Source organism: Ceratina calcarata, unplaced genomic scaffold (genome assembly GCF_001652005.2).
Source record: "Ceratina calcarata isolate Rehan_Ccalc_2016 unplaced genomic scaffold, ASM165200v1 scaffold369.2, whole genome shotgun sequence".
Classification (NCBI taxonomy): Eukaryota; Metazoa; Arthropoda; class Insecta; order Hymenoptera; family Apidae; genus Ceratina; species Ceratina calcarata.
Genome location: NW_017160008.1, coordinates 999,640 through 1,012,466, shown reverse-complemented (window position 1 = coordinate 1,012,466; position 12,827 = coordinate 999,640). Strand labels below are relative to the sequence as shown.

Sequence of the window (12,827 nt, the reverse complement as noted above, 5' to 3'; positions counted from 1 at the left end):
ATTATATATATATATACACACACACACACACACACACACAGATATGCATACGTACGTATATACACATCTACGGGATTCTAAGTTTTAAATTTCCACGAGACGAATTCAAGTTTACTCAATTACAACTTCAACGGATCTTGTTGGTCCTTTCTGATTTGCACATGCATCAGACTGTCGCATATGGTTCTTGAAATATAAACGTGGACTTAGGGCAGAGAGGCGAAAGTCTCGTCATTGATCATTCAAATCATAGTAATAAACCTGGCAAACGAAACAAGGCAATATCTACTGAGTAATATTTAGACCATTTTTTTTTTTCAGATATCAGTCGAATAATTAACGCATAATAATGGAAGTGAATGTCGAATCCATCAAGGCCGCTCGATTTTTAATTATTACGCACACGGTGACCGGTCGACGTCGGTGGTAACGATGTATATGCGGTGTCGCCGCATCGGCATGCCATTTTTGGCCCGGAGAGACGATTGTTCATCGTACCGAACGGAGTTGCAATACGATTACTCACGCTCTGTATTTCATGAATTTTATCCGTAGTATACGACGGTCCTTTTCCGCTTATGTTTATCCCGTGATCGGATATACATTCCGACGAGTGAAAGTCGATCCCTAAAGAAAATGATGATTCACGTCTCGATTAGATCACGCGGTCACAATTTATTAGAGTATACTCCGTTAATTTATACGATCGATATACTTATATTTGATTAGAAGGAATTTTTGTAACGAGACACACGATTATGTACCAATAAAAATAAAACTGAATGTCATTTTTATTGGGACGAATTTAAATAATTGCCGACTAGTTTTTATGCAGTTTCGTTTTACGATCTACGCGCATAAATATTAACAAGGCAAATGGTTCCGGTTCACGTCGGATGAACTTGGCGGTACTTATATTTCTTTTTTCCTGCGAGGACAAACTATTTTCTGGCACTGTTACGTAGCATCGGGTCTAGTACGGTTGGGCAGCGTGGGCGAGGCCCCATCGAAGGACCGTCAGGGGCACGCGTAGGCACATTTCGAAGTGGGATCACGGATCGTGGGAGAAGGGACTTTCCTTGTATCCAGTGCCGCGTTCGTCTCATCATACGCTGGCAGCCGGTCAATAGGTTTGGTCGATACTCCGTCATCCGTTTCGTTCGAGAAACAGCTTATCGGTAGGAAAAAGCTTCGCTGTAAATCATCAAAGGATATGGACAAGTCGCAGACCGCAGTTCTGCTTGTTTCACTGATCGCGGTCGTGAACGGTGGATACTATCAATCAAGGATATTGTCGCCGGCTAACATAGGTAACGATCCATGTAAGTTCTTTTGTTTGATCCTTCGTTAATAAAACTGTTCAAATTATATTCCTTTTTCAGGTTGTGAGTCATACACTTGCGGAGTTAACGCGAGATGTACAATAAGCGAAGGCCGACCAGTGTGTTCCTGCATGAATTTGCACATGGGAGACCCTCTTTCGCGTTGCGTTAGAGTAGAATGCTTGAGTCAGTATCCACGCGCCTAAAATAGAAAATCCTGATCGATTCAGAGATCGTCTTCAATCGTGAACTGATCTAATTTCCAGTCAACGAAGATTGCATCGGGAGCAGAGTGTGCACGAACAACAGGTGCATAAATCCGTGCGACGGATTGTGTGGCGTGAACGCGTTATGTGAGACCAAAAATCATATTCCAACGTGTTATTGTCCATCTGGTCACACCGGCGATCCTTTCACCTCTTGCCGCATCGCTGACCCTCGTAAATAATATTCTCGTACAACGTTACAACGTCGCGCTGTTACAGAACGAGCCAAAAGTAACGTGAGCGAGCCGTGGTACTCGTCCGAAGATGTATTTTATTTTCTACATTGCTTTTGGCTCGTCTGTACCTCGCGTACGTAAATCGAAACGTCCTCGAGGATACGAAAGACTGAAATATTAATGCGCAAACCTTCAGAGGCCGCCTGTAAGCCGAGTCCGTGCGGAGTCAACACAAAATGCGAGGTCGTCAACGAGATCCCGGTCTGCAGTTGCCTTCCGGGTTTCCGAGGATCTCCCTTGACCGGCTGCCGCCACGAATGCGAAAGTGACGACGAATGCCCTAATCATCTTGCCTGCTCGACGAATTTCAAATGCGAAAGTCCGTGCAAATGCGGCGCGAACGCCGAATGTCAAGTCGTCAATCATCTGGCGAAATGCACTTGCCCGAACGTGAGTTCCGCGTTTATCGATCGTCAGACAATTGGTTCTAGATAGAAACGCGTATATGCGATTGCACTTTGCAGAATTGGTTGGGAAATCCTTTCGTCTCTTGCCGTCCGGAGTGCACCACGCATTCGGAATGTCCAGGCAACAAACCGGCCTGTCTCTACCAGAAGTGCGTGAATCCCTGCGACGGAGTGTGCGGCGTGAACTCGGACTGCAATCTGCGTGGCATTACTCCGGTCTGCAGCTGCCCGAGGCATATGACTGGCAATCCCTTCGTCAGCTGTAGACTGTTCGAAGCGCGTACGTAACCGACGTCGAGAGCAGACCCGTCGATCCTTGGCTAAGGGAGATTTATCAATGTCCTTAGGTGATCTGTGCGAGCCGAATCCCTGCGGCGCGAACGCGATCTGCACTCCGGGTCACGACAACACCGGAAAGGAGAGGCCGGTGTGCACCTGTCCCACTGGTTACAGAGGCAACGCGTTGACCAGTTGTCAACGAGGCGAGTGTTTCACCGACAGCGAGTGTCCGGACAACAAGGCGTGCATCGACTTCAATTGCCAGAATCCTTGCACCGGGAAGGAGTGCGGACCGACCGCCGAGTGCACGCCCAGGAGGCACATCGCGGTGTGCACGTGTCCCGACGGAACCCGGGGAGATGCTCTTTACACTTGCAATCCGATCGACAGCAGATCGGTGTACAATTATGGCCGGGCTTATCGGTATCGCTACTATTGATTAAGAGCCGTTGGGGACAATGTAGTACGCGCTTTTATATCGTGACCATATTAATTTTATTAACAGCGTTAATTGTGTACATAACAAAATGTAATATATATGCGATCCTCTGGCTCCATTTCCCATAGACAGATACCTCTATTATTACGCGATTATTTGTATCGGATTATACTTATGACGTATACGTGTATAAAAACAATTGGTAATTAAGTTTAAGTTTGTATTGGCTATACAGTCAATCCCAAAAGTTTATGTACCTTAGAAAAAGGTACTGACGTCCTCTACAAGAAAGATTTTATGTATTTTTCTTCTAATTCGAGTATTTAACAAGTTACATATGATTATTTGGCATTTTATTGATGTTGACAAAATCCGACCATCCCAGCCTCGAATCAGCGAACTTTTCGCAAAAAATTTCGTTTTTCCTTAATAACTCCTAAACTGTTGAATCTACGGGAAAATTGTATAGAACCTTTCTTGTAGAGGATGACGAGATCTACAATTTCTATATAAAAACTTTTCGCTAGCGTCAATACTTTACGAGTTATTGACGAAAAACGAAAAAACAGTTTTTCGCAAATTACTCGTTAACTATTAATGCTAGCGAAGAACTGTTATACGGAAATTGTAGATCTCGTCGTCCTCTACAAGAAAGGTCCTATGCAATTTTCCCGTAAGTCCAGCAGTTTAGGAGTTATTGGCAAAAAACGAAAATTTCGCAAAATCTGAAGGGGTACCCCTTGGAAAAATCTCGGAAAAATCGAAAATTTTTTTTTGTTGTTTATTATTAGCAATGTTCTTCCGATGTCTGTTTCTTTTTTAAAAATGCGTTTCTAAAGTGCATAAACGTTTGGAAATGACTGTATAGTCAATACATCCTTAATGTCGGCAATACGTTACGCTGATACAGAACAGATGACGCTTCGAGTCGACCAACGTGACACGACGAAGAGAAAACTGAAAACTGAGTCGAATCGGCACAGTACGAAGAGGGCTGCGACAAGAGAAGGATCGAGTGCGGTAGTGGAGTAGAATTTTGAACTCGTCTCTGCGCAGTTAGTCTCGGAACCTTGAAGAAACGATCGGGATATTAACGACAAACCTGCCTTCGGCAGCGAAGGCTTGTCTCACTCTCGGGTTCGCCCGTTGGGCTGTCTCAGCCCGGAATCGCGGAGAAATGTCGATTCGAACGGTAGCCTACCGTCTCGTGCAAAATGGTCGGGCTCTGCTGCACTCCGTCAGAAATACCGAGCGTTTCAACTCTAACTTCCACCCAAGGAAATACCACGACAAGATACACGTTGTGCAAGTAGGTGAGTAGCCCGACACGAATTCTACTTCGGTTCTTCCACTGTCCCGTTCGTTGAAACGATTTACTCTTCCTGTCAGACGACTCTCTGTCCTTACGCTTATACAATACGCATTTCGAATATCCCCGTTAATTGGATCCCGCCTCTCCGATTTTTAAATCTGCGTCTCTCGGTCTGAATCGAAACAAGTGTCGAAACGTTTTGATTTGAAAATAGGCAAGTCCCAGGGCTACCTGCCCCAGGGTAACAGCTATGTGTCCAACGCGGGAAGACAGCTCGGTTACTTGGGGGCTCACGCTCGTAGAATCTTCGTCGACAACATCTTGAAGAGAGTCACCAACAGCTTGGCTGCCGATTTACGTAGACGAGCTGCGAGCAGATTGGTCTTCGGTGGAGATTCTGCTCCTTTTTTCGCTTTGGTCGGAGTGTCATTGGCATCTGGCACGGGGATACTGACAAAGGATGACGAACTGGAGGGTGTTTGCTGGGAAATTCGAGTACGTGCTCACGCCTTCGCGAGACGTCGCGAGTCAGGGTATGGATATTAACTGAGAATACTGTGTTCGCAGGAAGCAATATCAAAGTTACAATGGAACGCACCACAAAACGATAAGAACTACGAGGCGATCAAAGACGAAGAGCGAGCTATTACTTTAAACGATTTGGTGATCGGTCCGGCGATAGCGAAAGGATGTTCCGCCGTCGTCTATGCTGCAAAATTCAACGACTCCGTCGACAGCGAAAGCCGAGTGAACATAGACGATGAACCCACGGACGTGACCACGTTCCCATTGGCGTTGAAAATGATGTTCAACTACGACGCCGAATCGAATGCATTGTCCATCTTGAGAGCCATGTACAGAGAGACTGTTCCAGCGAGAAGACAGCTGAACAACCAGGAATTGGCCGACTGGGAGCTGAGAATGGCCGAGAGGAAGACCAAGCTGCCGCCTCACCCGAACATCGTGGCCATGTATTATGTTTTCGCCGACAGGGTACCGGCCCTGCCCGGGTCCTGGGGAATGTATCCGGATGCTCTGCCCGCGCGCATCAATCCTCACGGATCCGGAAGGAACATGAGCCTGTTCTTGTTGATGAAAAGGTATCGATCGTTCGCGACCGTCGAATACCGTACGAATACTCGGAATACAACGGTTTTCCTCGCAGGTACGACGTCACGCTGAAACAGTACTTGAACAATCGCAGTCTAAACACCAGGGAATCGATACTACTCTTGGCGCAGCTGCTCGAGGGTGTGACTCATTTGAATGCGTACGGTATTGCTCACCGGTAAGTCAACACCTTTCCTTTCTTCGAGCGACGTTACGTCAGGCATATCACGTTTCGTCATTCCGTTCAAAAACACACAGCGATCTGAAGAGCGACAATATCCTATTGGATCTGTCCGAGGAGACGGACAATTGCCCGTCGTTGGTGATCACGGACTTCGGTTGCTGCCTCGCGGACAAACGTCACGGATTGTACATGCCGTATAACACCCACGACATCGACAAAGGTGGAAACGTGGCTCTGATGGCACCGGAGGTGATAACAGCGGATCCCGGTCCTTTTACCAGCATCAATTATACGAAGGCCGATCTCTGGACCGTTGGCACCATAGCGTACGAATTATTCGGTGCGAAGAATCCTTTCCACGGCGAAAAGAGCGGCGCTTCTCTGAAGAATCACGATTACAAGGAAGCGGACATACCCCCTCTGCCGAGTCACGTAGCACCGATCATCTCGGCGCTAATTAAAAATCTGTTGTCAAGGAGTTTGTATAAGGTACTTCGAGCCGTCCGATCTCGCTTTCCGCGGGTACGAATCTTCTAGCTCACGGTATGATTGCGGTTTCAGAGACTCGACACCGAAACGGCAGCGACCGTAGCTCAGTTGCACCTGTGGGCGCCGAGCGTTTGGCTCAGGACCGACGGCAAGTTGCCCTCGAGCAACGAGGTATCTCTCGTCTCTTATACTTTTTAAAATCCGTCATTACACACGCGGTGTACACGCAAGTCTTTCGTGTTTAGATTTTACAGTGGCTTCTGTGCTTGACTACGAAAGTGCTGTGCGAGGGGCGCAACTCGATGCTGAAATTACCAGAAGCACTTCGCGCGGAGGAAGAAGAGGAACATGACGGGAGAAACAACATTTACAACAGATCTCTGTCGACGAGGTCCTGCGGCAGGCGTACCATGCCCGAGTACCAATTGATCGCGAGTTTCCTCGGTAGAGTCACACTCGGTAACGTTAGGACCGCGTTAAAGTGGATCCAGCAGAACGTATAATATATTTTCTTAGAGAGGTGAGAGGTAACGTCGCGAAGAAAGTATTCATTCTCCCGCATATCGAAGAATGGAGTCTCGTCCCCCGTCGACGGAAATCGTTGAAATATTTTTCTATAACCAACTGTATCTCTATCGGTGTATGATCGTTGAACGTTCCACGCGTTGTTTTCTCCTGGCATTAATTTATTTTTGATACTCCGAGGAGAGTAAAAGAGTTACCTCAATCGTTATAGAACGTGGAAAATCGCTGTGATTGTTTTGTGATTCGCATCTCTCGCGATCGAACGATGCTAGAAAGTATTGCAAAACGTATTTATATTATTATCGGCTGTCTTATTATTCTACACGGTTAATTTTGTCGACGAAACAAATCGTGCACAGAGAGCGATCTTTCGTGTCTGGGCAAAGATCGCTTACTCTGTAAAGTAAGAGGAATCGATACTGAGAAGTCGCATCGACGCTTCTCGAGTAGCGTTGCATGCGAACGTTAAAAATTAGTCGAGTTTAACAACTTCAAAATGAAGCAGCGAGAGGCGATGTTTATTTAAATTTTTCCTTAATCGTCGTGCAACAAATTACATCAGGCTTCGATATCGCAAATGTTAACTGCAAACCGTAAACGAACGTAATAATATTAAAAATAAAAGTTTTACATAGCGTTTACGGTTAAGTAGCTTTTTTCGGCTTCCCGCATATCTGCATCTTGAACTGCATCTCCTCCAAGTCCAAGCTCTTCGATTCCGCCAACTCCTTTAAGTATGCCATGTATTCGTCGAAGGAAAGAGCTCTCTTACGAAATTTGAAAAACGCAAGACCCGTGTCCGTGGTGGTCAACGTGACCATGTCGAGTATGCGAGCGGAGATCAACCACTTGTCGCTTTGTGACAGTGGTAACAGGTGGACGTTTTGCTCGAAGGAGATCGGGTCCATTTCGCAGTACGCTGATGTACGGGAAACGTCTTTTACACGCGTCATCGCCATTGGTAATTTATTTATCGATACTTGTTATACGTCTTTTCCACAATTACCCTGGAACATCTCTTCCAGCGGAACGGCCTCGGGCCCAGATTTCTTTTTGAGAAAAAAATCCTCTTCCATTCCTCGCATGCGAAACAGCCAGTCGATAATCGAACGGTCCGGTTTGAAGTGTGCGAACATTTCGAGTGCCATGTTTCATCGGACAGATCCGTTTAAAATTTTCAATGACTTTTCATCGGGAAATTGAAAAGCGAGTCATGAAATTCAACAAATACCAGTGCCCTTCCTCGTGCGCCGATTGCGAGAAGGCGAATTTGACCGAGGTGCTGAAGAACGTGAAGCAACCTTTCTTCAATGAGATCCTGAGTCACTGTTTCTTTAAATGTTTCTGTCGGACGATTTGTGGCACGGAGAAGAGGCTCGACATGCGCGGAAAAGTGGTATACGAGAAACTTGGGTCAGGAAAAGCACTGTTCCAACGGTTTTATTTTCTTCTTATCGTCGGGTCAGTAGCTACTCAACGTACGTAATTACAGGCGGTATCTCAAAGATATAGACGTACCGGCTTTGTCGATCTTTCTGAAGAAACATCCAGAGATCATCAATGTTTGCGTGGCCGGCAACGATATCGGTGATTGCGGCTTTATCAATCTGATCGATCACTGCATCGTAAGTAAACAGAAGTTCCGATAACATCGTATCATCGTGCAATCGTGCAATATTTATCTTTAGCTGTACAAAAATATCGAGGAGCTGGACGTACAGAACAACGATATCGGTGATCTCGGAGTGAGGCACATGTGGGAAGTAAGGAAGAAGGTAGAGTTGAAGTATCTCAATCTGAGGGCCAACAAATTCGGGGACGAAGCGTCGAAGAACGTCGCGCTATTTTTATCGGAGAACGAACACATGCTCGGTATGAACGTCGCCGACGTCAACCAAACGGCATCCGGTTTGATATACTACGCGATGATCTTGAGCGGTGACCAAGAGGTCTCGAACAAGACTCTCAAGCGTCTGGACATCAGTCGCCCGAATCCGGGATGCATGTACTTCTTCGATTCCGCTCATTTCGCCGACGTGATCGGTCACATGCTGCGAGTAAGACGCGAAATATCTTCCCGTTCCTAGCCATCTCGTTCAAACTCCGTCTCCCGCAGCACAACGCGACTCTCGCCGCGTTGCATCTGCAAAAGTACGGCTTCGACTGTCACGACGTCGAAAGTATGATGTCGAACGCCAAGTTCAACGTCGCGTTGCACCTGTTGGACTTGGGGTGCAACAACATCGGAGATCACGGCGTCGAGCACGTTTCCACGTGGTTGAGACAAAGGCCGGCCTTGAGGATTCTCATTTTACAGAGGAACATCGTGACGAGTCACGGTGCACGGTACACTCGATTCGTGTCGATGCAAGAATGAATTCTTAATAATAATCGCGACTATTCGTCAGGAGTCTGAGCCGTGCCATTCCATATTCAAGACTCTTGTCCCTCGACGTCTCGTACAACAAAATCAACGACGACGGCATGACGGCCGTGTTATACACTCTGAAGAAGAGCCCGCTGCTGAGGCAGCTCTCGATATTCGGCAACTGTATCGGCCATCCTTCTGCCAAAGTATCAATCGTGTTTTTCCCTTCGATCGCTTCCTCGGCTTCCTCGGCCGTCTCCCTCAGAAGCTGTGCGTATCCCGTTCCCAGATAATCAAACGAATGTTGATGTCGCAAGTTTTGACTCAAGAGAACATCGACGTCAGACCGTACAGAGTAGATCACGTATGGCATTTCGCGAGGTACGAGGGAGATCGTTGCAGGAAGAAGTTCGAAGACGTTTCCTACGGGCTCCACTTGAAACCACCGGAAGCTCCTCCGCCGTCGGTTCGATCCGTTAGAAAGTATAGCAAGTACACGTACGACACGATGAAGGAAATTAAAGTAGAACATGTACGTCGATCGTGTTTATCGCCGAATCGTCTATCGAGTAACGATTAATCGTCGATTTGCGTCCAGTCGACTGTGACGCTGGTCTCGCAGTCGGTGAGCAGACTCCACAGGAAAGGGTGCAGATGCTGCTATTGTCTCAAGTGCAATGGTAATGTTCTTCCTCCCTCTCGATCTCGTTACTTTCAATTATGAAACGAGTTTAATCGCAGAACTCTGCAGGGCCTCTCTACGACGAAGAGTGCAGAGACGTCGAACATCCGGACACCTGCACCTGTTGCGATTGCAGAGGAGACGAGAGCAGCGATTGGTCTATAGACAAATCGGTTCTAAGGAGGATCGTGTCTCCCCCCGACGTTAAGAAGAACATAGAGCACATCATAAAACGCGTCAGCACTACCACCGCGGAAAACATCTTAAAATGGATCGCCATCGACGAGCACGTTCTCGAACAAGATTTAAGAACCATCGGCGGTACGAATTGGCGTTACACCCGTATAATTTTTAATACACGCTTCGTCGGAGTTCCGTATTGTAAAGCCGTATTAACATTTCTATGACGACGAAGATCCGACCGCGGCCAAGGACAGTTCAGGAACCACGGTTTCGTGCGAATGTTCGTGGGTGCAGTTGAGCATGTCTTCGCTCCAGAAGTATCTACAAGTATGTTCGTCGAAGGACGTTCTGATCGTACCCAGCAACGGTGCAGCCCTTTTGGAACGATCAGTTTCCGACGAAGCGACACTCTCGTTGGACAGCTGCGACTGTTCGCACGCTTGATCGGAGTCGGAGGTAAGAAATAAATTTTACTCTGTTTTTCGTACGATCAACTTTACTTTATTTACCGTCGTCTGTACAAAAATACGGTGTATAAAAAAATAAAATGCTCGTCTTATATACTCTAAAACTATCGTTCCTCCTCGCCATTTACTTTCTCATCACTGTTTCTTCCTCAGCGTCGCTTCCCGTCCGTCGCTTCTCGTATCGCGTTTACCATCGATCGTGGCAACTTGACCCTCCTCCCGTTCGATCCGCTCCGGTGACAGTTGGCTGGAATCGATCTCGCGGGGCGATTTGTTCCTCGGGACGAGTTCGTCCGCTCCGACAAGGTTCTCGCCGGCCAGGTCGTCCTGTGTACTCAGAGAATTCATCGGAACTCGATCAGCGGACTGGTCGCTGCTCCTGTAAGAGCGCGGTTGGGCGCTCATAGAGATTCCCCCGGTACTGTACGCACTCAGGTCGGCTCCGTTCACGTACATCTCTTGGTTCACCGTCTGATGCACGTGTTGCGGTTGTTGCATATTTTGCGGTTGTTGGTAGTAGCTGTAACCCTGCGGGAGGTTTATGTTGATGTAGGTCTTCTTTCTGGGCTGCGGTCCCTGGGCTCTCGCTCTCTGAAAACGATCGACACAGAACGATTAATTTGCGCGAGACGTGATCAGATCGATCGGACAACGATCGTCACGCGTTTTGTGCTTACGCTCGGGAGCATCGGCATCGGCATCGAGGATCTGGCGTAGGCCGAGGAATACGGCATCACCGACATCATGGACATTGGCTGGACCTGTCTACAGGTGCATTGAAGCCCGTGAAGGGGATCGGTGCACGCGTCGGACATCGTCGACACCGGTTCCGAATATTGATACGACATCATCGGTAGTACCGCGTAAGATTCACGAGGCGGTGGCAGGGGCCTTTCGATTCTCATCGGAACCGGTCTCTCGGTGATCGTCTCTATCTCGGGGCTCGGCGTCGGTCTCGGCGTCTCGACCTTTTGAGCGGCGGCGTTTCCCTCGGGAAGGGTTTGGATCACGTTTATGGACGAGGTGCACGGCTGGACGGGAACAGGCTGGACGACTTGCAAGGTGTGAATCGGTTGAAAAGGAAACGACTGAGGAACCACCATCTGTTGCCCCGTTTGTTGGGGCACGACGAAACTCGTCTGAGGTTGAATCACGTTAAACGGCACTTGCTGAGGAATCGTCAGCGGGGCCAGATGATTCTCTTGCGGCTCCAGCTGATAACAAACCACCGCTTTTTTTGACCTGTCCTTCTCCTCACCGATCTCCTCTATTTGCAGGTTCTCCTTCGCGGTGTCCACTTCGCTCTTGTCCAGGGACTCGATTGCCCTGGGCGTAGGACCGGCTTCGATCACGGTGGCGACCACCAGAGACAAGTACAGAAAACACGCGTACGACTTCATCGTTTCGACCGCTTCGAAACTTCGATTGACGATCCACCGAACCGATTTTCCTTTTATATACGGATTTTCCGCTGCCTGCATTTCGTTTTGAGGACACCGTTTTGCAATTACGAGATCCACGCAACGCGGCACGGCCGTCGATGCTGACTAAGAATTTCTTGATTGGTTCGCGTTTCATTAAAATTCGTTCGAATTCGAGTGTACGATTTTATTGAATCTCAATTACCGCGAATCATTACATATACTACTCTGGTCGATAGACGATGAGATAAATCGTAGGCATGCTGCATCGAACTGATTGTACGTAGTAGTGTACGCGTTAGATTTATAATTGCGATCGAAGATAACGATGAAATAAGTAATGTCTTTCTCGATAACTGTGTGACCATGTTTAAGTGTGTTTATTCGCTTGCGAAACGAGGTATTGCCTACCGAAAAATCTGCAAAACTACACGTTGCAGCGAATTGCAAGATCGATACTTGCTGCGTTCGCGCAAACATACTTTCAATTTAGCTCGTGTCAGTCCGCGAATTCCATTTTAATCACCTTACCTATTGTTATATCTTATCTATTTATGCGATCTATACTGTACTTTACGATCACTCCCTGATATCTCCCGTCCCTCCCTGATGTCTCCGCCGAGATAACTCGCTCAACGAAACGCTTTAAGACGCCGGGAGCTCCTAAAATTTCTCAGTTACGCGTCGAGTCGTCGTCGATCGATCTTTGGCTGGACTTTTTCATCTTTGGCTCTCTCGTCTCACAAGAAGTAATCTACCTCGCAGTGGAAATTCTGAAATTAAGGTTGGTGGTGTTCGGAGAGCAGAGTGGCGCAGTGGAAGCGTGCTGGGCCCATAACCCAGAGGTCCGTGGATCGAAACCACGCTCTGCTATATCTGAACGATGGTTTTTTTTTTCATCTTTTCTGTATTTTAATTTTCACTTTTAATATAAAATTGCGCTCTTTTATGTTCTTAATTGGTACTACAAATTGTAAATCCACCCTTCCTAAATTCGCGCAAATCCCTCGACATGCTAACGATGTATACAAGTATTCCTTCACAGTATTCATTGTTTGATACAGTTCTCCATTATTTTACATGTTATTCGTCTGTACTACAATTAGTATAAGACTTGTTCTACATATTTGTGTATAC

General features: G+C 47.2%; 6 protein-coding genes and 1 non-coding gene across 8 annotated transcripts in view; 5 read left to right on the top strand and 2 right to left on the bottom strand.

Annotated features, from left to right (window-relative positions):
• Positions 1-794, top strand: part of LOC108625717 (uncharacterized) — a 3,967-nt gene extending 3,173 nt beyond the window's left edge. Inside the window, exon 8 of the mRNA XM_018025927.2 lies at positions 322-794. The gene's annotated coding sequence lies outside the window, so the exon portion shown is untranslated. The remainder of the gene's footprint in view (positions 1-321) is intronic.
• A 92-nt stretch (positions 795-886) lies between these two features.
• LOC108625719 (neurogenic locus notch homolog protein 1) lies at positions 887-3,159 on the top strand. Of its 2 annotated transcripts, none has more exons than XM_026814174.1 (6): positions 887-1,310; positions 1,383-1,508; positions 1,589-1,762; positions 1,961-2,214; positions 2,289-2,511; positions 2,579-3,159. In XM_026814174.1, the coding sequence occupies exons 1-6, from the start codon at positions 1,214-1,216 to the stop codon at positions 2,947-2,949; spliced, it is 1,245 nt and encodes a 414-aa protein (XP_026669975.1). In that variant the 5' UTR covers positions 887-1,213; the 3' UTR covers positions 2,950-3,159. The 2 variants fall into 2 exon arrangements, with proteins under 2 accessions (XP_026669975.1, XP_026669974.1); XM_026814173.1 differs by having other exon boundaries at positions 887-1,322.
• Positions 3,160-3,829: 670 nt separating this feature from the next.
• Pink1 (PTEN-induced putative kinase 1) lies at positions 3,830-7,208 on the top strand. The gene is made up of 7 exons (XM_018025926.2): positions 3,830-4,262; positions 4,476-4,756; positions 4,829-5,361; positions 5,427-5,549; positions 5,630-6,044; positions 6,117-6,215; positions 6,290-7,208. The coding sequence occupies exons 1-7, from the start codon at positions 4,127-4,129 to the stop codon at positions 6,545-6,547; spliced, it is 1,845 nt and encodes a 614-aa protein (XP_017881415.1). The 5' UTR covers positions 3,830-4,126; the 3' UTR covers positions 6,548-7,208.
• On the bottom strand, positions 7,198-7,552 carry LOC108625721 (uncharacterized). The gene has a single exon (XM_026814181.1). It carries the CDS (start codon positions 7,526-7,528, stop codon positions 7,214-7,216), a length of 315 nt encoding a protein of 104 aa, XP_026669982.1. The 5' UTR covers positions 7,529-7,552; the 3' UTR covers positions 7,198-7,213.
• Positions 7,553-7,656: 104 nt separating this feature from the next.
• On the top strand, positions 7,657-10,373 carry LOC108625684 (uncharacterized). Its single transcript, XM_018025873.2, has 9 exons — positions 7,657-7,982; positions 8,062-8,194; positions 8,258-8,626; positions 8,686-8,915; positions 8,978-9,143; positions 9,227-9,469; positions 9,536-9,617; positions 9,689-9,940; positions 10,035-10,373. The coding sequence occupies exons 1-9, from the start codon at positions 7,750-7,752 to the stop codon at positions 10,244-10,246; spliced, it is 1,920 nt and encodes a 639-aa protein (XP_017881362.2). The 5' UTR covers positions 7,657-7,749; the 3' UTR covers positions 10,247-10,373.
• LOC108625720 (uncharacterized) lies at positions 10,362-11,988 on the bottom strand. The gene is made up of 2 exons (XM_018025935.2): positions 10,947-11,988; positions 10,362-10,860 (listed from the first exon to the last, which is right to left on the bottom strand). Exons 1-2 carry the CDS (start codon positions 11,748-11,750, stop codon positions 10,405-10,407), a joined length of 1,260 nt encoding a protein of 419 aa, XP_017881424.1. The 5' UTR covers positions 11,751-11,988; the 3' UTR covers positions 10,362-10,404.
• Positions 11,989-12,491: 503 nt separating this feature from the next.
• TRNAM-CAU (transfer RNA methionine (anticodon CAU)) lies at positions 12,492-12,563 on the top strand. The gene has a single exon. It is a non-coding gene; the product is annotated as a tRNA-Met (tRNA).
• The last annotated feature ends 264 nt before the right edge of the window (positions 12,564-12,827 follow it).

Excerpts from the sequence above, each read along its gene's own strand:
- LOC108625719 (XM_026814173.1), top strand. The coding sequence starts at position 1,214 with ATGGACAAGTCGCAGACCGCAGTTCTGCTTGTTTCACTGATCGCGGTC. Across the intron at positions 1,323-1,382 it reads TAACATAGGTAACGATCCAT|GTTGTGAGTCATACACTTGC; the intron begins GTAAGTTCTTTT and ends TTCCTTTTTCAG. Across the intron at positions 2,512-2,578 it reads CTGTAGACTGTTCGAAGCGC|GTGATCTGTGCGAGCCGAAT; the intron begins GTACGTAACCGA and ends CAATGTCCTTAG.
- Pink1 (XM_018025926.2), top strand. The coding sequence starts at position 4,127 with ATGTCGATTCGAACGGTAGCCTACCGTCTCGTGCAAAATGGTCGGGCT. Across the intron at positions 5,550-5,629 it reads GCGTACGGTATTGCTCACCG|CGATCTGAAGAGCGACAATA; the intron begins GTAAGTCAACAC and ends AAAAACACACAG. Across the intron at positions 6,216-6,289 it reads AGTTGCCCTCGAGCAACGAG|ATTTTACAGTGGCTTCTGTG; the intron begins GTATCTCTCGTC and ends TTTCGTGTTTAG.
- LOC108625721 (XM_026814181.1), bottom strand. The coding sequence starts at position 7,528 with ATGGCGATGACGCGTGTAAAAGACGTTTCCCGTACATCAGCGTACTGC.
- LOC108625684 (XM_018025873.2), top strand. The coding sequence starts at position 7,750 with ATGACTTTTCATCGGGAAATTGAAAAGCGAGTCATGAAATTCAACAAA. Across the intron at positions 8,627-8,685 it reads TGATCGGTCACATGCTGCGA|CACAACGCGACTCTCGCCGC; the intron begins GTAAGACGCGAA and ends CGTCTCCCGCAG. Across the intron at positions 9,470-9,535 it reads AGGAAATTAAAGTAGAACAT|TCGACTGTGACGCTGGTCTC; the intron begins GTACGTCGATCG and ends ATTTGCGTCCAG.
- LOC108625720 (XM_018025935.2), bottom strand. The coding sequence starts at position 11,750 with ATGCAGGCAGCGGAAAATCCGTATATAAAAGGAAAATCGGTTCGGTGG. Across the intron at positions 10,861-10,946 it reads CGATGCCGATGCTCCCGAGC|AGAGCGAGAGCCCAGGGACC; the intron begins GTAAGCACAAAA and ends GATCGTTTTCAG.